This window comes from Aspergillus piperis, assembly GCF_003184755.1.
Source record: "Aspergillus piperis CBS 112811 unplaced genomic scaffold BO85scaffold_12, whole genome shotgun sequence".
Taxonomy (NCBI): domain Eukaryota; kingdom Fungi; phylum Ascomycota; class Eurotiomycetes; order Eurotiales; family Aspergillaceae; genus Aspergillus; species Aspergillus piperis.
Genome location: NW_020291602.1, coordinates 62739 through 84695, shown reverse-complemented (window position 1 = coordinate 84695; position 21957 = coordinate 62739). Strand labels below are relative to the sequence as shown.

At 50.7% G+C, this 21957-nt stretch overlaps 7 protein-coding genes across 7 annotated transcripts; 4 read left to right on the top strand and 3 right to left on the bottom strand.

The window, feature by feature from the left end:
- Nucleotides 1–122: 122 nt before the first annotated feature.
- BO85DRAFT_48222 (uncharacterized protein) lies at nucleotides 123–3101 on the top strand. The gene is made up of 4 exons (XM_025663091.1): nucleotides 123–568; nucleotides 762–767; nucleotides 815–1124; nucleotides 1187–3101. Exons 1-4 carry the CDS (start codon nucleotides 474–476, stop codon nucleotides 2708–2710), a joined length of 1935 nt encoding a protein of 644 aa, XP_025514262.1. The 5' UTR covers nucleotides 123–473; the 3' UTR covers nucleotides 2711–3101.
- BO85DRAFT_48165 (phytanoyl-CoA dioxygenase family protein) lies at nucleotides 3102–4786 on the top strand. The gene has a single exon (XM_025663067.1). The coding sequence runs from the start codon at nucleotides 3493–3495 to the stop codon at nucleotides 4705–4707; it is 1215 nt and encodes a 404-aa protein (XP_025514261.1). The 5' UTR covers nucleotides 3102–3492; the 3' UTR covers nucleotides 4708–4786.
- Nucleotides 4787–4921: 135 nt separating this feature from the next.
- BO85DRAFT_450369 (GMC family oxidoreductase) lies at nucleotides 4922–6727 on the top strand. The gene has a single exon (XM_025660358.1). The coding sequence runs from the start codon at nucleotides 4932–4934 to the stop codon at nucleotides 6555–6557; it is 1626 nt and encodes a 541-aa protein (XP_025514260.1). The 5' UTR covers nucleotides 4922–4931; the 3' UTR covers nucleotides 6558–6727.
- A 517-nt stretch (nucleotides 6728–7244) lies between these two features.
- BO85DRAFT_47970 (uncharacterized protein) lies at nucleotides 7245–12577 on the bottom strand. Its single transcript, XM_025662962.1, has 7 exons — nucleotides 12158–12577; nucleotides 12055–12105; nucleotides 11782–11983; nucleotides 10637–11704; nucleotides 10279–10573; nucleotides 9394–10222; nucleotides 7245–9341 (listed from the first exon to the last, which is right to left on the bottom strand). The coding sequence occupies exons 1-7, from the start codon at nucleotides 12476–12478 to the stop codon at nucleotides 7443–7445; spliced, it is 4665 nt and encodes a 1554-aa protein (XP_025514259.1). The 5' UTR covers nucleotides 12479–12577; the 3' UTR covers nucleotides 7245–7442.
- Nucleotides 12578–14397: 1820 nt separating this feature from the next.
- Nucleotides 14398–15197, top strand: BO85DRAFT_47955 (uncharacterized protein). The gene is made up of 2 exons (XM_025662956.1): nucleotides 14398–15038; nucleotides 15122–15197. The coding sequence occupies exon 1, from the start codon at nucleotides 14571–14573 to the stop codon at nucleotides 15009–15011; it is 441 nt and encodes a 146-aa protein (XP_025514258.1). The 5' UTR covers nucleotides 14398–14570; the 3' UTR covers nucleotides 15012–15038; nucleotides 15122–15197.
- Nucleotides 15198–16171: 974 nt separating this feature from the next.
- BO85DRAFT_460311 (putative alkaline lipase) lies at nucleotides 16172–17306 on the bottom strand (the record flags this gene model as incomplete). Its single annotated transcript, XM_025661712.1, has 6 exons — nucleotides 16172–16333; nucleotides 16395–16439; nucleotides 16498–16868; nucleotides 16927–16990; nucleotides 17039–17166; nucleotides 17216–17306. 6 exons carry the CDS (start codon nucleotides 17304–17306, stop codon nucleotides 16172–16174), a joined length of 861 nt encoding a protein of 286 aa, XP_025514257.1.
- Nucleotides 17307–19028: 1722 nt separating this feature from the next.
- On the bottom strand, nucleotides 19029–20825 carry BO85DRAFT_423115 (cytochrome P450; the record flags this gene model as incomplete). Its single annotated transcript, XM_025658003.1, has 4 exons — nucleotides 19029–19501; nucleotides 19555–20154; nucleotides 20218–20576; nucleotides 20630–20825. 4 exons carry the CDS (start codon nucleotides 20823–20825, stop codon nucleotides 19160–19162), a joined length of 1497 nt encoding a protein of 498 aa, XP_025514256.1. The 3' UTR covers nucleotides 19029–19159.
- Nucleotides 20826–21957: the final 1132 nt, after the last annotated feature.

Below are 21957 nucleotides of genomic sequence, written 5' to 3'. Positions count from 1 at the left end.
ACAACTACTACCACTACTACCACTGCCACTACTTCCAATTCTTCCCCAATCTCTCCCTCCCCCTTCGCAGACATTTAGATCCCAATTCCAATTTACAATTTCCCTTCCAATCCCTACCCTATCCTATCCCCCTTCTACTTCATTCCTTCCCCTCTTCTTCCTCCCGCTTCCCCCCCCAAAGTCTCAATCTGAAACCTCACCTTCAACTCCATCCATTCATTCATTGATTCACTCACTCATCCATCCATCCACTCATCCATCCATCACCACCACCACTACTACTCCGCCCTTCTCTATTGTCAACTTTCACCCCCTCGCGCTAGATGATCGATCCCGCCCAACTTTAGCCTTCCCATCTTCTTCTCCCTTGCAGACGTCCGCCCCTGACATGCACCTGTCGGCTCACTCGACGAGACAGCGCTCGTCGTGCCTTGCCGTCCGTTAGCAGCAGCCCCCACGCCTGCCCGGCAACCATGTCCCCTCCGTCCCTCGCCATTCCGGCCACTTCTCCCGTGGCCGAATCTCTCCATCTCTGGAAGAAACGCTTCGACAAGCGACATCTTTCCACGTAAGCCAATTTCCACCCCCTTGCTTCCTTTCACGATTCGAGTCTCGTGGGGCCGTCGTCTCTTCGTGACTCGTTTGAGTTCCCGTCAACCTTGTGTGTCTGTGTGTGTTGTGCCCGCGGATGATCTACACAGGCCCCATCCCCCATGATAGGATAGATAGTCCGTGCTTTAATACTCTTCCGGAATAGCTAGAGCACGGTGCGGATACAAGACCGTGATCGTTCGTCCCACTGACCATCCGACAGCAACCCAGTTATCGCTACCCTTGATATAGAATACAACGAGCTGGTTCAGTCTTGGAAACGCTTCCAGGATAACCTCCTCCCCAACGATCGAGTGCTCTTCCACGAACGTCTGCAAGGTCCCGACGATGTTTTGGACGTCGTCGCCAGCATCGAGCCCGTCTGGACGTCCACGTCCGGACAGCGAATGTTGAGGGAATGTTGCGACGAATTTCGTTCGACCCTGGGCTCACACGGGAGGCTACTGGCCGTTCTACCAAGGAATGAATTGTACTGCTCGATCTTTTACGGCGTCCTGCAATCTCTTCTGAAGGTGAGCCCGGATGTTGTTCGTATCCCCCTTCCCCCAGTCAATAACTAAATCATGAGTCCCAGGCATCCGCGGGCTATCCCAGAATCATGGAAGGATTGATCAAAGCACTGGTCCAAATCAACCGCCTCATTGCCCCGCCAGCCTCGGGCGAGGCAGTACCGACAACGAAGGACTCCATCAACGCCATTGCCCGCTTCTACACGCTCCTATTCTTCTTTCTTGGAGAAGTGATGGACTGGTATGTGAGAAAGGCCAAATGCGGGCTTCTGCGGAGCCCCAACCAAGACGTGTACCGTGCCTTTCAACGCCTGATTGGCCAGATCCGACGCAGCGCGAAAAGTATGATGGAAAATCTCTCGGACGCTATGGACCTCGATGACCCCGACTGCGATAGCTTATGTGAAATGACCCATGACGACTATCGGGGGTGGTTTGAGCGGGCTCGATTGAGCCAGGTGGGTCTTCAGAACGGGGCCCGCCGCTTTGCAGCGCAGAATGCCCTCACCCGTCAGTTGATGTGGGAGATTCATCAGGATGCGGCGGAGCGTAAGCGATTTTTGCAAGACAGAGATGTTCTCCTGGCGCGATTGCTGGACACTGTTAGTCTACAGCTACAGTCCGTGAGTAAACAAAACAGCGGCATTGCCTGTTTGACCACGACCGCTTCCCAGGATTTAGGTAGGGAAGCCAGGCTCACATGGCCCGAACTGCTCGAAGAGCTGACCGTGCACGCATTACAAGACACAGACAGGTTCAACCTGATAAAAGGGGGGCACAAGCACAAGTACACGCGCATGGAATTGCAAATGGCTTCCCAGAAACTCGAAGACTTCTTTGATGCCGACGACCAGATCCCCGCGCTCGAAGTCGACGTTCCAGTCATTGCGGAAGATAACGTGATGACCTCGCTGAAACAATGGGCGACCGACGCCCACTCACAGGTCCTGGCCGTGGGGGGCCCTCAATCGACAGTTTACCCTAGCCCGGTTCTACTTGTCTCGACGTGTTACGCCAGCTTTGCCCGCAAGGCGGGCTTGCCCGTGATCTCCCACTTTTGCAACCGATCCACCGATGCCGCCAACGAACTGACCTATGAGCAACACCTCATTGCCCTGGCGTACAGCCTGATCCGCCAGTTGATAGAATACCTGCCTCCTGTAGTCGAAAGCCATGCGGGGTGTGACCTGAGCGGCGAGCGATTTAAACCTTTGAACGGCTCGCTGACGTCCTGGAAGGAGGTGCTCTCGCTGATTGATATACTCCTGCACTTTGCGCCACCCCTGCTGGTGTGCGTGATTCATGGCCTCGATGTCATTCAAGATGCGTCGACAGATCCGTACATCCGCTCATTGGTGCGGACCTTTCTGACTCATACGCGGCACCAGCCAGAATTGCTGCCAAACGGCAGACAGAGCCAGAGCGTATTACTGAAGGTGCTGTTCACGGTGGCCGGTCGGCCAAGCTCGCTAGTGGAGACATTATCGGAGAACCAGCTCATTCTGCGGGAGTCAAATACGACCGAGGAGCTGGCCCCGACCGACGCCGCCTTGGACGCCGATGTAGGCCCTACGGCCATGATTGCATAGTCATTTCGATGCTTCAGCGACGCCGCATTGCGATTTGAGTTTGATTATTCTTTTCTTTCGGGTGAAAAATGGGGTCCTCATAGAATTACATGCAGGCTGGGAATATTCTTCATGTTTTGGATATAAGATGGATTGATATGGGCTGCTGGATGATGCATTGCTGTGGATTCTTCCTTTCTTTCGTAACGTCACCTCCCCTAGAATAAGGGGAGCTTACAGTCGATGGTTTTTTATTTTTCTTTTCTTTTTTTTCTGCATGTTGATGGAGATACTTTTATTGTTTGGGACAGGCACATCTCATCTATCTCGGAAGCACGGAGTATATGATAGGATTGGTTGGGAGGGAGCATTTGGGTGTACATTTGTAATTATAGCAGCTCGACGAGGACATGCATATACGAAGGCTGTTGCTAGACTGATACTCTGAGTTGCAGTGGCTGTCCTGATCTGGATCAGATTCTCTATTAGTTGTCTTTCCCCGGATTGCTGGGTGTTCTTGGCACCCTCGGGATTCATTTTCCGATGCAGTGCATCCCATCTTCTTCCCCACAATCGTTCTTTTTTTTTCTTCTGCATCCTCTTCTGGAGTCTGTACGAGTCAGCCAAGCGAGAATTCTCCACTGACTGCATCTTCCTTTGGTTGTGCGCGTGACCTGCTGTGTTCGGAATTCAACGTGGGAGTGGATCCGGGACTGCACCTCCGTCCCAGATATATATTTATTGAACTCTCTCATGCTGGTGGACAACGCAGTCAACATCAATCGTCTTAAACCATCTCCAACATGGGTTCCAACGGACTTCGCACCAGCTCCAACCGGCTATTTCAGCTGGATTCCGTCAATGTAGAGGACTTCAAGAAAATCTGCTCCCAGACCACCGACCCCAGCACCTACCCGCTGGCCGAGGCCGTGCAGAAGAACATCCCCATCTATGATGCCTCCACCTTCGATCCCCTGAGTGCGGAAACCACCCCGGCTCTCCAAGCAGAATGGCATCACATTCTTGAATCTGGACCGGGCATCTTCGTCCTCAAAGGCATGTACCATCCCTCCCGGTACACAGACACCTTGAACGCCACCAACACGGCTTTTCAACACATCATCGACCGGGAGCGCCAGTCCCTGGGTCCCAAGGGCGACCATTTCGCTGCCAGCGGGAAGAATGACCGCATTTGGAACTCCTTTAGCAAGCACGCCTTTGTCGACCCCAGCTCTTTCATCGACTACTACAGCAATCCCTGGCTGCGTGTGGTTAGTGAAGCCTGGCTAGGCCCCGCCTATCGGGTGACCGCCCAGGTCAATATCGTCAAGCCCGGTGGCGCCGCCCAGAATAGCCACCGAGACTACCATCTTGGATTCCAAGAGCTGGATCGATGTGCGGCATTCCCGCGGAGTGTTCAAATCGCCAGCCAGTATCTCACGTTGCAGGGGGCCGTCGCACATAGCGAGATGCCGGCAGAGAGCGGTCCCACGCGGTTCCTGCCGTTTAGCCAGACATATGCGCCGGGATATCTGGCATGGCGCCGGGACGACTTCCGGGCATACTTCAAAGAGAACTATGTGGCGTTGCCGTTGGAGTTTGGCGATGGGTTGTTCTTCAATCCGGCGGTATTCCATGCCGCAGGGGCCAACGACATGGCCGAGAGCACGGGCTTCCATCGCAAGGCAAACCTGTTGCAGATTGGATGTGCCTTGGGCAAAACGATGGAGCACATCGATGCAGTACCGGTGGTGGACAAGTGCTGGGAGGAGGTCAGTGAGAAGTATCGCCGGCAGGGAGGGCTGAATGCAGAGTTGGAGGCATGGGTATATGCCGTGGCAGATGGCTATCCGTTCCCCTCGAACCTGGATCGTCGCCCCCCTGCTCCGAGTGGGATGGCACCGGAGAGCGAGCAAGAGATGATTCTGCGGGGTTTGAAGGAGGGTTGGAATCGGACCAGGATTGTGGAGGAGCTGCGAGCGCTGCAGCGAGAGGGACGGGGGCACCAGGAGGTGTAGTTGATAAATATGCATTCTGTTGTACGTATAGATAGCTGATCATAAACTTATGGAGGACCATTTCTCCGATGCGACCGTATCTCGTGCTCTTCCACTTTACACTCCCACAAAGCGAAGTTCAAGTAGGACAACTACCACCATGTGATCCGTCCCTATCATCCTACGTTATTCTCACGATCAGACCGTCCACGCTTCCACCATGCCCATTCCCATACCGACCCAACATGCTGTCCTTCTGGCAGTTACTTCAGCTACTGCTGGCTACCCTTCCAGCAGTAGCCATCAACCTCACCGGCTATGAGTACATCGTCGTAGGCTCTGGCGCCGGCGGAGGCCCCTTGGCCGCCCGCCTAGCCCTAGCAGGCCACTCAATCCTGCTCCTCGAAGCTGGCACCGACCAAGCTCACAACCTCAACACCTCCGTCCCAGCCTACGCAGCCCTCGCCGCCGCAGACGACCATCTCTCCTGGAATTTCTTCATCCGCCACTACGCCGACGACGCCCAACAAGCCCGCGACCCCAAAACCATCTACACCACGCCCACCGGCGAGCAATACGTCGGCCTCAATCCACCCCCAGGATCCATCATGAAAGGCATCCTGTACACCCGCGCCAGCACCCTAGGAGGCTGCACCGCCCACAACGCCCTCGTCGCCATCTACCCCCATCGCTCCGACTGGACCTACATCGCCAACCTTACCAACGACCCCTCGTGGCTCCCCGACCCCATGCGCAAATACTACATCCGCCTCGAAAACAACCACTACCTACCCCCGGACATCCCAGGCCACGGCTACACCGGCTGGCTCTCCACCGAGCACGCTCCCATCAACCTCGTCTTCCAAGACCCCCAACTCCTCTCCCTCCTCCTCGGCGCTGTCTTCACTCAACCCCGAACCGTTCTCTCCAACCTCATCTCCCTCCTCCTCGGCGACGTCAACTCCCCCTCCCCATCCCGCGACTCAAAACCCGCCTACTACCAAACCCCCATCGCCACATCCTCCAACGTCCGCAACGGCGCCGCCGACTTCCTCCGCGCCGTCCTCTCCGCTACCAACCCAGACGGCACCCAAAGATATCCCCTAACCATCCGCACGAACTGCCATGTCACCCGCGTCCTCTTCGACACCACCTCCCAACCTCCCAAAGCAACAGGCGTCTCCTTCCTCGACGGCCCCTATCTCTACCGCGCCAGCCCTCTCTCCTCCCCCAACACCCCCAGAACCCCCGGCACCGCTACCGCCACCCGCGAAGTCATCCTCTCCGCAGGCGTCTTCAACACGCCTCAGATCCTCCAACTAAGCGGCATCGGCCCCGCAGACCTCCTCCAGAAACACAACATCCCAGTCCTAGTCAACCTCCCGGGCGTTGGCGCAAACCTCCAAGACCACTACGAAACCTCCGTCGTAGTCGAAGCCCCATTCCCCTTCCGCATCCTAAACGGCTGCACGTTCAACTACACGTCCGACCCGTGTTTGATCCGCTGGCTGAATCCGAAAGGACTACACAAAGATCGCGGTATATACTCCTCTGCAGGGTTCACAAGTACATTACTCCACCATACCCCCTTTCCCAACACATCCACTACCCCCAACAAGAATAAAGACAAGAACAATGATGACTACAACACAATGATCTACGGCGGCCTTGTCAACTTCCGCGGCTACTTCCCCGGCTTCGAAGTCAACATAACCCTAACACACCACTCCTTCACATGGGCGATCATCCAAGCGCACCCATCCAACAGAGCCGGAACGGTGAACATCAGTTCGTCAGATCCACTCGATCCTCCACATATCCTCTTCAACTCCTTTTCAGATCCTGATTCAGAGAAGAACTATTCGCCTTAGTGGATGCGATTAGGGTGGCGAGAAGAGCACTGAAGAGACAACTTATCCCTACGTGGGAGACGCACCCGGGAAAGGAGGTACGCGGGTATGAAGAACTGAGGCAGTATGTGTTGGATACATCGTGGGGGCATCATGCTGTGGGGAGTTGTAGGATTGGAAGGGGTGAAGGGGATGATGATGATGATGAGGGGGCGGTGGTGGATGGGAAGTTTAGGGTTAGGGGTGTAAGGGGACTGAGGGTCGTGGATGCGAGTGTGTTTCCGAGGGCGCAGGGGACGTTTCCGGTTTTGGGGGTTTATATGTTGGCGGAGAAGGCGGTGGGGGATATTCTGGGGGATGATGGGGGTTGAGGTGGGGTGGGCTGTATGTGGATGGGATGATGATAGATAACCGTTTGATGATGTAGGGTTCGTCTCGGCTGTAGTAGTTAGTGGGTCAAATTGGCTGTTAGTAACTAAGTTGGTCTGTCTACTAGTAGTGAACAAATGATTAAGACAGATGCTGTGGAATTACTAATGGATCTACGTGTCCTACAGAGTATTGTTGTTTTCTTTGGAATAGAAAAATGGTATTAACTGGAAGCATAAGGCATGAGTGACATGTAAGTGAAATGGTATTCTGCCCGGGTATAGTATTATGGATTATATAGCGAGGGATATCAGTGGGTAGTGCGTTGTAAACAGAAAAGTGAAAGTAGGTAAGAGAACGATAAAGAGGGGAGTCGTAAAAAAAGAGTAGGAAAAGGCAAAGAGAGAATAGGAAGAAGAACAAGAAGAAAGACGTTGCAAAGAGAGTGTGTAAGCAAGAGGGGAAAAGAAAGAGAAGGGAAACACAGAATAAGTGAGGGTAAGTGTGAATGAGTGTGTGGTGAGGGAAAGGAGGAGATCATTTCTTGTTCAAATAGTTTTTGATCTCCTGGTTGCCTCTTTCCCTCACATCCATGAGCCAATCTCTCACTCCCCGACTACTATCTCCCACCCGGATCACACCGTCCTTCACACCCTTCCATCCTCTGATGGGTTGTTCTATGAAACTGTGATTGCCCCAGCACACCTTAGACCAGAGCCCCTTGTCCGGCGAGTTCCGCAACCCAGCCCGGCTCTTGTTGCAGTCATTGCAGTAGTCGGTTGACGGGCAGTCAAGACACATGTACCACTGAGGTTCCTCCAAATTCCATTTGCTTAACTTCGGTTTATTGCAAGGCCCCATGCACTGCAGTGTGCAGCCATTACTTTCGTCGATGTCGATAGTCTCGTCCGGGATGGGGATACTGTCGGGGGTCGTCACTGCCGTTGTTGGGGACTCGTTTGTACCATCAACGGAACAATGACACGTGCACGCGCTCTTGACGGACTGTGGGCTTAACGGCTCCCCAGGATGGGCTGCTGGTGTAGCGGCGGTGCTGCTTGGGTCCACCTTCAACCCCATCCATCCATCGACAGCAGGCTTTGGCGCATCGCGATCGTAAAGAAATGCCGACAAGGTATGTTGGAATTCATCGTCACTGACTTGGACCGCGTCGGCATTGGCACGATCAAAGATAAGAGACGCTGCAATTCCGGCATCCTTTCGGAGATTAAGCCAATTCAGCACCTTTGCCAGTGTTCGGAAAGCAGACATGTCGTTATCATCAACCCAATCGTCCAGATCGGCAATGCAGAGCTTAAATGCTTGGTCGGCTAATTCGTAAGCCCGACGTTTATGGTTCATGATTGAAAACATTTTGGCGAGCGTTATGAGAGCATTAGCCTTGGCAGATGATTCTATCACATCTGCTATCCGGACATTGTTGATCAGATCGGATGCTGCAAAACACAGAGCCGTCCTCAACGAATGGACCTTGGTCTTGCTGAATCGATAATAGTAAATGTCGAAGCGCTCTGTGATAATAATGCTGAGCAGTCTAGAGTCGACTTGAAGGGTCTCGTCTGTTATCATAGCGTCCAGTATCCTGTTGAAGATATCCTCGGCCATCCTGATTGCATGGCAATCTTGTCGGTAGATGACCGCAAGTTCCGATAGCATAACGCATGTCTCATGGAACAGCCCTTGATGAGCCCAATAGTTGATGGCACTGTCGTAAATTCGTATAACGACTTCAACGTTGCCAGTTGCCACGGCTGCCCTGCGGAGCCAGTCATCCTTGTTCGTTTGGCGAGAGCGGCTCATCAGCCAAGTGGGAATGAAGTTGGCTTCCTGGGTAACCATCTGCTTTTCAACCGTATTGATGATCTCCATATGATCTTCCTTCTCCGCATAAATCTGCACAAGAATAGTCAAGAAATAATTCAGCCCTCGGCATTTCTTGAAGTCGCCGCTTAGCGCGTCTGTGCATCTCTTGTATGCTAGCTGCTTATCACCGAGGGCCATGCAGGCTTGGACAGAAAGCATATAGACCCTCTTGCATCGGTTAAGATTGAAATTAGGTCGCAATGCGGCATCTGTACTTTTCCAGCACTTGAGGGCTTCATCAGTGTACTCCTTGACTTTGCTCCACTCTTCCACAGCGATGACTCCGGCTTTGGGCACAGAATGTTCTGCAAGTCCAAGCAATGAATATAGCTTCTCCGCACACATTGAATCGTCCAAGTACCGGTTATGCCTATACAAGGAAAGAGCATACTCTCGGTCATTCTGGTTGTCCGACTCATACAAAAGAAGGGCGGCTGTGAGTCGCGCTTGCGCAAACCGTGTGCGCGAGTCTCTGCACCACGCAAACAGATCTTGAGCGATCCTCGTATTGATCTGATCATCATCTCGGGACCAGTGCTTGTATTGTCCAGTCTAAAGATGTTAGCTCACCAGGATTGATTGTTATCGGTACCCAGATACGTACATTGAATAACGCGCGATAGGCAAGCCTGTATGGCCCCTTAGCGCCCTCAGGAGTAGACTTTGAAACCCAGCTGCGAATATGGCCTTTAGCTAGATCTTCCAGCATTCCTTCAGGACGCTTCTTCAAGGCTTGGGCCCAGGTCCATATCTGAGTCGGAAGAGATAAGTTTTCCCTCTCGTCTCTTTCTGTCAGCTTTTCTATCCAAGCCCGCACAAGTTCATTGGTGCTCCTGGCCTTGTCGGTATCATAGATATCGAAGTGGATTTGCTTGTCAGATGAGTTCCATAGTATATCCTCGAACACAGAAGAAACGCCAGTTTCGTTTGTTAGAACCCTGCCCAAAGCTTCTCCGACCATCTTCAGCTCCCTACCCCCGATCTCCTGTGGTTTTGCGGGCCTCGTTTCTCTGTAATGTGACATCTTATCTTTGAAGCCCTTCTTAGCATCCTTGGTACTGGGACGCTGCCATTGGGGAACCATTTCTCTGTCAATGTCTTTTAGATGCTGGATGAGGTGGCAGGCCGCATATTGACAGAGAGGGGTAGGTTTATCCGCTTTGTGATCGCAAAGAACGTCGCAAAGAGTGACAAATATGTTAACCTTCTCAGTATTTACGTTCAGACCTGGCTGGAATTGGCCCCTTTTGACGCATTCTTTGACCTTTGCGTTACGGAACTCGATGTATTGATAATCGCCGATAGACGGGGCTTTGCGGGATTTCTGATTGGAGTTCTCAGTCTCGTGCTCGGGCCGGGAACACCAATATAGCTCGCGATCCAATTTCGAGGGGCCCAAGTCGGGAGGAAGCATCTGCCGCTTGAAAAGGAGACTATGAAAAGGTCAGATTGAACGTGTATCGCGCTTTCTGGGTTCAGCAGTCCTTACTTTTTACACTGAGACAAGATGGTCTCCAGCCCCAGACCCCTTACCCGCGCATCATCGTCAAGGGCAAGTATCTGATTTAGGTTGGTCACCGTGAGAGTCTGCTTCGCAAATGCGCACCAAAATAGCACTTTTTTGACAGCTTTCTCAAGTGGCTCGTTGTCTTTTGCCAGAGCTCTCCTCACTAAAGCGTCTTCTCCATCACCTATCATCTCTTTGAACCTGCCAAAGCTCTTCGGACCTTTAACTTCATACTGTTCCATAATTTCAATGGTCTGGTCCAATACAGACAGGTTTCCTAGTAGCCATCTACCGCGTCAAAAGAAAAGAACTTCCACATAGGAGGGACCAGTCAGCTCACCTTCTGATAATTGCTTTATGAAATCCGAGACCTCCTTGATGAGGTCCTGATGAAAACGTAAAAGGTGCGAGAGTTTGTTAAAGGAACTCATGCGTTGAAGAATGATCTTGTCTTGAAGAGGATCAGTATTCCATATGTTGATTTCAGGAATGGATGCTTTTTCCGCCAAGTCGGATGGAAAGAGTTCTCCCTGATCGTGAGACCCTGTCAGGAGAACCCAAATACGATGGTTCCTTTCCCCGAGTGTCTCATATAAGAGACCCAAGAGTGATTCTCGCTCTTTGGGCTGCATCTCCGAAACACCGTCCAGGAGGATGTACAACTGTTCGGACGAATGTGATCGCTTCTCAAACCGCTTCAGCACGAGATCATCCCACACCATTTTCGCATCGCGCGAATCCAACACAGGTTTGTTGGCTATCGCGTCACACCACTTTGGATCCTGGGCTGCAATCTGGAATAGAATAGAGGCCACAACGCTGGCGAAGCTCTGGTTATACTGCATGCCCGGCTCGAACAGAAAGTAAGTGACGATTAGTTGCTGTCGCACCGTTTCTTTCTGAACCAGAGTTTGATCTCTTCCGGCTATTGACGGTATCAGCTGATAGCAATGTGCTGTTAGGAAAGACTTTCCCACGCCATCACCGCCTTTAAAGTATAATAAAGGACAGGTGCCGTGCGGGTACAGCCACTTCCTAAAATAGTCATGCTTTTCAACCCACAGCAAACCACCATCAATCAGTTGTGGTATGAATGAGTCCATGCGAGTGGCCATTTGAGACATCACAGTGAGGTTGAGATTGAGCTTGCTTTGGAGGGTTTTGGTCAGCTTATCAAACACGTTACCCTTCTCAGACATGCTGTGCATATCGAACGAGAAGGCGGTCTGCTGCATCTTGGTATTGGTATTCTTGATCAGCCAATTAACGCCATCCTTGATCTCTTTGGTATCATTGTATCCTTCGATTTTTATTGACTTGTGGAAGTTCTTGATCGCTTGTTCAACCTTTTCGCATTTACCGGTGGTCAAGTCGGTTTGGTACTTGAAGAGCTTTTTCGTGAAAAGCGCTGTGGTTGGAGACCCCCGTTAGTTGCAACTCTTAAGGCAAAGGATGTGCACCTTTTTGTGACTTGTATAGACTTACTGATACGATTTTGGCTTCGCAGATCGTGCCCTACATAGGAGCAAAACTGCAACAAGGCGATGAAAACACCCACTAGGCTTTGCTTGGCAGTTGGCGTGACGACGGGATATTTGTCGAAAGTATCGATTTCTTGCATTGCAGCAGTGATTGTCTGAAACGTTGCCTGAACAGTGTTCAGGTCTGCGCTCACATCCTGGGCAGCCTGCTTGATATGAGCTATCTGATCGAAATTGGGCTGGTGAGATGGGGCAGAGATTCCCGCGCATGGCTTACCTTGAGCAAATACGATATGCCCCCAGCGAGCAGCTTGGCTGGTTCGGCATACTAAGTTGGTTAGATAATTGAGCAAAATCCTCTGGAATAGCCATATACATACAGTCCCACTTGCGTGGCCTTCGACATAAGTGCACGCTTTCTGTGCCCAGGACATACACTGTTGCACTGGCTCGCGTAATTTGTTGCCAAACTCGTGAGCTTGGGGGTGTCTCCAATCGCGGAAAAGGGCCTCTGTTTGAGCCAGAGGGTCGCTTGCTGAGTGGAAGTCGGCTAGCTGCGCTTCTTCGGCTGGGTCGAATTTCAAATCTCCCTTTGCCTTTGCAAAAGCCTTATCCCACAGCTGCGTCATCGATTCCTCGCCATACCCCAATCTTTCATCGTCCCCATCTTTGCGATTCAGGAGCGTTTTGACGTCCTTCATTGTGGGCGTATCCGACCGTGGAAGTCAGAGACCTGCGAAAAGCAATCCCACAGTCGTCGCGATGGGGCGAACTGAAATACATAAGACAGGGGGAGGCAGGTGCGGCTGAGCTGAACTTCGTCAGCCATCCCTATTCTTCTCGCTCCATCATTGCTCGATCTGAATCGACCTGCATACTTAGAGGCACACTAGACGAACCATGGAGCACGGCAGGGGCCCTCATTGGGCCGATCGATCGAAGCTCAGTGGCAGAGATCCCGAGCAGGTGGGGACACGGGAGATTAATCGCTACCCAGCTGACAGCGTGGTTCTTCAGCTCAGAAGCTTACTGATTCTATGCGCTCGCGACGCGTGCACTTGGATTGACTTCTAGCGGAGCAAGTTCATCGAATGTGACGGCTAAAACCAAATATACTTATGATGTCTTCATTTCAGCACGTACATCATGGAGTAATCCATGGATTGGTATGAGAGATGGGTGGCTAGCGCACATCTCCGGTGTTTTGACGATCAGCAGAGAGACCCACTGTCAAAAGTTTAGCACTCCTCCTGGTTGGATCGCGATGCGGAGGCCCCGTCGCATGCTCCATGCTCCCAACATGGTCCCGGAGCATTGGAACTGCAGCTGCAGGTCGACCATGGACTATCTGACGAATCAGAAGTGCCCTTTGGTGGTCGTCAGTAATGAAGATGTGATTGCAAGAAAGTGATGGCACTGACACAGTGACGGAATCCATTACCCCAAGGGGGAATGATATGCTTCGCCCTGGCATGGGCCCCTTCATCTCCACCGATGACGGAAATGCTGGAATCATTGTGTAAACCAATTACAGAATAGGGAGGAGGGAAAGGGGTATAGAAAGGGCAGAGAAGTATGAACACGGACTCGTGTCTGCCATAAGTTCATGCAGTCATGTTAAAATGACATGGCTGCTTGTTATCGTAAGGAGAGGTGGGTACACAACGAGTAAGTACATAGTTTGGTGCTAAACTTCCGATAGTCGGAAGTAACTACGTACCTCAACATCACGTGTATGGTTCTCATCCATGCGTCACGTGACAATTTATCAGGTGATAACAGCCATTCGAGGCTATTCCTCTTTGAGTTACCGTTTCTCCGATCCATCGAAACTCTTGATGGAATCAATTATTCATGGAATGATTCTCCCGATGGACCTCGCTCTTCCTTCCCGCGGATCAATGTCCGACTTTTTCATTCGACATGGCTCCTACCAGACCTGGCAGGTCGGATAATTAGCCAGACGTCTGCTAATGCAGCTTCGGCCTTCCCCGCTCGAAAACGACTTCCAACCTACACTGAGCCCAAAACCACTGACATCAACATATCACAAACACGATAGAGCGTAAAAGCAAGCATCGAAATCAGAGAATGCTTGCAGCTTACCTGTTGCAAAGACGCTGAAAGCCACACGCTATGTTAACAATGCCATTGGCACCGATTGAGAACGAAATTACCAACGTGCGCTGCTATGCGACTTTCCGCCTAAGGTACTGTTGGTGGGGCCTGACCGGATATCTCGGTGCTCCAAAGCTCACGTCGTCTGACCGACCATATTTATGAACAGAGAGCAAACAACGTCTTTTGGCTACCATAACTGGATACTGGTATATAGAGTCTTCTCAATAAGAGGCTTCTCTTCTAGTCGCATCATATGGTTCAACACTTTCATGGCTGCCGCCGCCGCTCGCCGAGTAGTTGCTACAGGGACTTCTCAGGGTCCGTGAACCCTGACAGTCCCTGAACCCTGAAGCCAAGCGCCAAGCGCCAAGCCCGTCCAGTGCCGACCTCAGCGCGAATACTTGCTGCGCGATTTGTTCGTTGTCGGCGAGCAGTGGATAAACGACCTACTACGTACCCACTCGTTACTTCTTGTCATTGGATGGTCACTCTGTATACTATATGAATTTTGCTATCCGGCTATGCCGGCACAGCAGACGCCTGTCTGGGTAGCAGCATATAAGAGGTCCTTCTTCTCTTCAGGAAAGCTAGAGCTGTGGTGTCCCAATCGCTTCTTTCCTGCAATAAACCCCAAACTGCCAGCTGCTCCTCTCCAAGATAACGCCCTCAGCCATGCCTTCCTGGATCGTCAAGCTCGGTGCCCTTGTGGCTTTGGCGCATACCGTCGCCGGATCTCAGATTTCCCTCAGGACGACCACGCCGCCTGCGAATGAGTACGTGACACACTGCACTGTCATCCTTGATGATGAGCTTTTTGGCTGCAAGGGCAGTTCGAAGCCTTTCGGAAAGAAGTGCGGCCACAACAGGGGCATCCAGACCAAGTCTATCTGCGATACATCATCCGTCACCGTGGATTGGTCCACTGCCCAGGTCACCTTCCAGGATAACAATGGCCACTCGGCTAACTGCACGCTGAGTTCGACTGAGGAGGGAGGTCACTGCAACACTGACGACCCTGATGAGTTCCCAATTGAGCACAATGGAGCAGAGAGGCTCGGAGCCGGAGCTGCCCTCTGGGGTCTTGGCACCATGGCTGCCACTCTGTTTATCTAAACCTAACGATTGAACTCAAGAAACTGGGTAAGTGTACCGGGTTGAGGCGTCAGCAATGTCCAACTACTGCTGGTACTAGACGGTCGACTAACAACCTTCAACCTGATCAGGTCTTTCGTCATTTACTTGATTACACTATTCCCATGATCACTGGCTCAGCTACCATACCATCGATACCGTGGAAAGCAAGTCTATCATGGATGCCGTTATCATATACCCACGATCTCCCGCATCTACCCTGAAGGGAAAGGAATAACGCAGGACCGAACACACCGAGGCATACTTTCTAATGAGCTATTCTCTATCTTTCTTGGCCTCTACCATTATGTATATAGATTTATTTCTCAGTCAAAAAGTAACGAGGAAAAAATGCCACCATACCTCAATCTCCGATAGCCACCCGCCTAGTTACCCTCAAAGCGAGTAGAAGAGTCTTCGGCACCGTATACCCGAGGGACCACTCACTCCCTCCCGGCACAACACTTCCGACCAAAACTTCGCTATGGCGCTCATTAACCGAAAACGAAGTTAGTTCGGCCAAGATCATGCAACTAAGCGTTGGGGCTGCCGCGCCTTGGCACACAGTCGGGGAGGAAAGCTCGGCGCCCTGTACCGCTTCGGGTAAGGTTTGCATTACTCCGCCCTCGGCAATGCTTACGACTGGTATAAAAGGCTTATCGATTCTTATTTGAGTCATGTACATTTCGGATTGGTTTGTATAGAGGTGATTAGGCATGTTGCGTTTCTTTGGGTTGGAAATACATGTGCACTCGGATGAATCTTGGTCTAGTGGGAAAGTGCCGAACACGGAAGATGTTTGACTGCACTTAAATATTCGGTTAGTCTAAGTAGTAGTGTTGACTTTAGTTTTACAAACCAATAATCTTTTGATTGGAGGTAGATAGAACCTTTATAATATGTGTGTGTCTATAAGGTAAGGAGAGTAAACAAAAGCTCTAACTGTGTAATAGTATAAACATGAACTAACTACATTTATCATAACCAAAATAGGTCTATCGTATATATAATGACTGTGAACCCCGCCAAGACCCGCTGCGAGGATACCAAGACCCTTGTCTAGTCCAAAGTAGCATAATTCTCCAATTGAACCCCATTATCTAAGCCCACCCCTTCTCAGCATAGCCATAAGAGCCATCGGCTTAGAAAAGCGACGAAGAGCATCCGGCAAGACCCATAGAAATACCAAAGTTGGAAAAGTGTCCAGCAGTGACACCAACCTGCCCATTACCAGCCGAGCAAGAGGTATCGCGCTCACCACTGCACTTGACCGTGCTGGCCTGGGTTCCGGAGCTGTAGTATTCCTGTAGTAAACCAAGGTTAGGAGGGCGTACAAAGCGGACTCATAGAAGTAGGAAAACTCACAGTGCCATAGTGAACAAAGTCCCAAGGCCACATGACGTACATGTTCTGAAAGATAGCTAGTGAGCATTGAATGTCAGGTCAGATAGAGTTTAGAGCAACTTACAGGAACACCATCATCAGCATTGTTACCCCGGTTCAGGGTGCCGTTCTGCGAAGCACCAAAGTTGGCGAAGTCCTCGTTACCGATGGGGTAGGCGGCAAGGGCATTGCTGATGATTGTCTTTCCGGGGAAGTTCTGCGCAAGCGCGATGTAGGAGATGTAGGTGAGAGAGCCACCGAGAGAGTGTCCGGTCGATTCAATGGTGTAGTCGGGGTACTGCTCGACCAGCGACTTGACCTCCGAAATCACATCATCGTGCACAGAAGACCATGGGGAAAAGATGCCGTGCATCATCTTGGCGCCGGAGGGGAAGTTGACACCAGACAGGCTGGGCTCGACCAGGGTGGTGTCGACGTCGTTGGCAATGTCGGTTGCTGTCGTTGAGGTCAGTTTAGTTCTTAATCAATATGGTTATGGTTTTGATGTACTAACCGCTAGTGGAACCCCTCATGGCGACGGTAATACGCTTCTTCTCAGTGGAGTAACCGATGAAGCCCTTGTGGTTTGTTAGTATAAGAAGGCTTGATAGGAGCACGGCACATACCTGGGTATCGGTTGTGAGCTCATTGATTTGCTTGGTGATGGTGACATCGAACGCAGTACCGGTACAACCGGTGTATGCTGCGGAGGACAGCTGCGCAGCTCTGTGTAGTTCCGTCCATTCGGCCGTATCTGCAAGAGTTTAGAAAAAGGCGGTACCAAAGCGTCATAGAAGGCTAACCGGCAGTGGCTCGAGACTGGAGCATTGGCACAGCCAAAGCCAGAGGAGTCAGGGCGAGACCGCCAAAAAGAGTGGACTTTCCGACACGCATGACGAAAGAAATGAGGGACAAGAAAAAAAAAAGACTGAAGTAAGAAACGAATGGTGCTACAATGAGTCTCGAGATTGCAGGTAAAGGAAAACAGAACCGTTCTACCCAACTTCCTTTTATAAGTCTACATCCTTATAATCTGTGTGCCGGTAAAAGCTTGATCGGTTGAAACAACACTGATACATCACCATAGGTCCGGTACCCTGGGAGGGAAAATCACCGGAACAGATTAGGGATTAGATTTCAAAACCATGTGCAGCAGTCACCCATGCACCGAGGTTTTAAAAGAAAAGGCAGCTTGCTTGCGGTTGAGAACCATCAGTGGCTCACCAGAATTCGGGAAGTGATTAGGGCTTGCTCCGTTGTTTCATGATCGGCTATAGTGGGGATCCGTTCGGGCGACCCAATTTTGAGCCCCGGGCGTTCAGTGGTCGGACCGCACCCTTTCTCCTAATAGTGTAGCTCCTTAGCGGCCGGTAAATGGATTGCCAGGAGTATACTTAGAACCGTTCGACATGTCTCGTCTTCAGTACCTCTGGAAAAACCTCGGAAAGGTGTTTGAGACCTCAACGCGGGTTCCGCCCCACTCAATCGTTTTCGATAGATGTTCGCCCGCCATCACACTGAACTTTGACTGTCGCAGATCAATCGGATGCCAACTCCGCCATTGTCGCGGGAGGGATGAATGGCCTTACACTTGTCCTTGATGTACCGTGTCTGGATGCCGAGACTGAACGGTGGCATGGATCAAGCGAACTCGAGCATGCCGTTAAATGATACTAAAACACACTCGGCCCAAGTCATCTTCAACATTTAACCCATTTATCTGGTTTTTGTGGCAGATTGTGGTCGCGAGGCAAGTGCCCTGTCCCATAGCTTCAAGGTAATGGAAAAGAAAATATCCGCTTGTTTTCATTTTCCGGCGTATCCCAGTCCGATTAGTCGCCACGAGGCACTGTCCATGATCGTGAACACGCATGGGACGGGACTGTCAGTCTGTTGAACATTAGGACTGTGGGCCGAATTCGAGAAGATCAGTCTCCACAAAGTATGACCACGGGATGATCGTAGAAGAATTAAAAGGTGTGAACCGTCACAATTGCCATTCTCATGGCCCACATGGTCCTGCCCAATTCTCAGTCGTTGTTGCCGGTTTTCCTGAGGCGACAAATTGCAGGAACTTGATCGTAATAGTCGTTTCACAGAGATATGGGCCTAGCCAGCTTGGTTAGAATGTGTAATGCGGAAATCTGGATAGCCTCCTATTGTATCCTGGATTCCCCAGATAGAGATTATAGGGAGACCAGGCCGAGGTCCGCTGATATGCCGTGCAACGTAAGCACAATACTGCCCAGAACTCCATGGACTTCTTCCTGGTCAAAGCGACTTTTTGATCATTGATAGCAGGATTGTGATTGCCTGAAATAAACCTTCGATCATTGTTCTGGTTTCGCTTGGCACTCTGATCGTTACATGTATATTTTTTGCACTTTCTATGGAATAGATTGTAAATCGATCGTATTTACCTATTGGATCAATTTACATTCAATTCCCTCAGATCAAACCAGGTGAAAGCCGCCTTTCTTCTCATATGTACTAACCAGCAATCGGATCGTTCATGCCCGCGAAACTCCCGGTAACATATTTGCTGATACGACCAAAATAGAGGATATAAAAGCTTACGTGTAGCAGAGCATGCGCTAGCCGGAAAATGACCAATCACTCTTATTTTGATTTCTAGCACGTCACTGCCAATATACCGATATACACCTGGAAGGTTAGTATGCTGCCCTCCTGTAAAGTAAGCCTTTGCTTAGAGCTATTGTGAACTCCCTCCATCTTCACCACGTACTTCATGCATCAGATCCAGCTGACCTCTGCCTAATCTTTATTCCGAATTGCACAGGCTTGACAAACCACATGTTCTTTGACCTCATGTCTGTACCATCTTTCTGCTGTATATCGATGTCATAGTCCCGAACGAGCTGGGGGATGAGCTTGTTGATCTCATACAGCGAGATGTTTTTGCCGATACAAGTCCTTGATCCAACTCCGAAAGGAACCAGACACTGTTCCATTACTCGGAGCTTTTCAGGGTCATCAGTCAACCATCTCTCAGGGACGAAGTCATCAACATCGGAGCCCCAGATACTCTCATCCCGGTGAATGACCCAGCTATTTACACCGACATTCGTCTATGACTCCATTAGCACATGTGGGGTACGAATCCAGAAAAGGCACAACTTACACCCTCCGGGAAGAATCGTCCACAAATAACAGCACCACCCTTCGGCACGATACGGAAAAGGGGAAATCCAACACCCGGATGCAGACGCATCGACTCCTTGATAACAGCCTGCAGATACGGCAATTTCTGAGTATCCTGGAAAGAAGGCTCACTTCCTAGACCAGCATCTTGAATTTCTTGTCGCAGCTTCTGCAGCTTCTCGGGGAACCGAAACGAGTAGAATATCACTGAGCTAAGACCAATTCCCGTGGTGTCACTCCCAGCACCAATATTGGATGCTGCGCTTGTCTGAATATCCCTATCTGTCAGGCCTTTGACGTCCTCTTGCTGAGCATGAAGAAACCTTTGGACCATAGGCTTTAGCCCCTCAGGAGATGGATCTTTGAGAAACTCCTGTGACAACTCCAAGGACTTCTGCGCGCTGAAACGAGTCACGTACAAGGCATCTGACTTCGTGAAAAAGCTGCCGAGGAATAGAGCCAATGGCCGCAGCCAAAGGAGAAGGCCCACTATACTGCTAAATGTGAAGGTGTTATCCAAGCTGGAGATCAAGTTGTTGATGTCTTTGCCCTTATCCAGGAAACCGAATCGCTCGCCGTACTGTTTAATTTAGCATGGCTCTATCGGGGTAAATGAGGGAAAGGTTGGGCTGGACGAGCATACCGTAATCTCGCTAATGGTATCAAAAGCAAAGCACTGAAGCCAGTGTCCCAGGTCCAAAGTCAACCCGTCCTTTGCAGTGGAGTCGAGCTTCGCACGCAACCGCCGGATACAGTTATCCACATAGGGCTCGTACGATACTACAGAAGACATGGCGTACATAGCTGCGACCTTGCGACGGGCGCTGGAGTGATCGGCCGTGTTTCTGACGGAAAAGAGGTTATGGCCCTCCGGGTCAGGTGAAAAGTTCCAAGCTTCGTACCAGTCCGACTTGATAAACTTGGAGCCATGGGAATATATGGTCTTGAGAGCATCGAGACCAGTGAGACTGTACCAGCCGGGTGCGATTCGCACAATCTTGCCTGTGAAGGTGTTCAGCATCCAGTCTTGTTCATTCTCAAATCTTTACACATACCATGATCCCGATGCAGTCTAATATTGGTATATTGGAAATCACCTCTCGTCATTTGTCTGAGATACCAGAGCCGAGTGAAGCGGGCCAGAAAAGGGCCGGGAATGTCACGGTCAGTGGACAAAGCCCGTCTGACGAAGACCCACAGGACTAGGCCTAGAGCCAGAGCAGAAAGCGCGGGGGTGGAGGACATGAGCATTTTGAGATCCCGAAATGACCCAAAGCTCTGCTGTTGTGAGCAGATTCTTGATAAGTCTGCGTTTACTTGGAGCACCCGTCCACACTCTTATACTCCTGCCACGTATATAGCCACCTAGTCCTCGGAGAATTCGGTCTCGGGGATGTTGACCATGCATGCATATTGCGTTGAATGTTATGATCTAAGCGATTTTTGTCTCCACTTGCAGTTGATCTGCAGGGATATTTGCTTGACTAAGCGGATCTCGGCTCGATGAGCGGAAGTTGCAGTTGAACAGGATCTTGTTATACATTGAACATCGAACAACGAATATGCTTGTGAGCAGCTTGCTTGAAAAGCATGATGAATTCAGCAGTTGGCTTAGACATTATCTCCTTCTTCATAAAGATTTGAATATCACATATGCTACCCTCTGAATCGTCTGTAGTCATATTGGTCCTCGGAAGTGCGGACTGCTGACGCGGGGGCTTTCCGATCAGGGTTCAATGCATCCCGTCAACAACCCGCCAGGTGGCTCTGATGTCCGCCAATGAGACGAAGATGGAATAATACCCCACCCGGGGTACCCTTTCAAGACTGCACGATAGGACGGCACCAGCCCACATTACCCAGACCTGTAACCAATTGATCAATTGACGACTGCTGTGTACGTTTTTTGTCGGTGAATCTCATCATTTCTGGTGATCATGCCAATCACAGCACGGGTCTTGACGTCTTGTCTGCCAACAGTACTTTTCCGTTCGAGTTGAACCCTCCTATAGTACTTCTCCAGTAAGCACCTTCACATACAATGAACATAGTAAAATCCACTGCTCATTTTACAAACTCTTCCTGGCAGTCGAGAGATATACACATCCTCTGGATCAGGCGTTTGCCAAGTACAGCTGCCAGTATCGATCTGATACCTATTAACCCATAATGATGCCAAGATATCAATCTTTTTGAACATGAATATGGTACAGAAACCTTGCGGTGCAAATTCCATAGTCGCATGAAGATGAATTAGATGGGACCCGAAGCAAAGAATTTATCAACCCTCCCTGGCTAACAGTACTTCTGACATGGACGCATTATTCATTAATAGCCAAAAGACCCTGTATGGTGCTAGACTAGTTCCATGCGTCGGAATCAT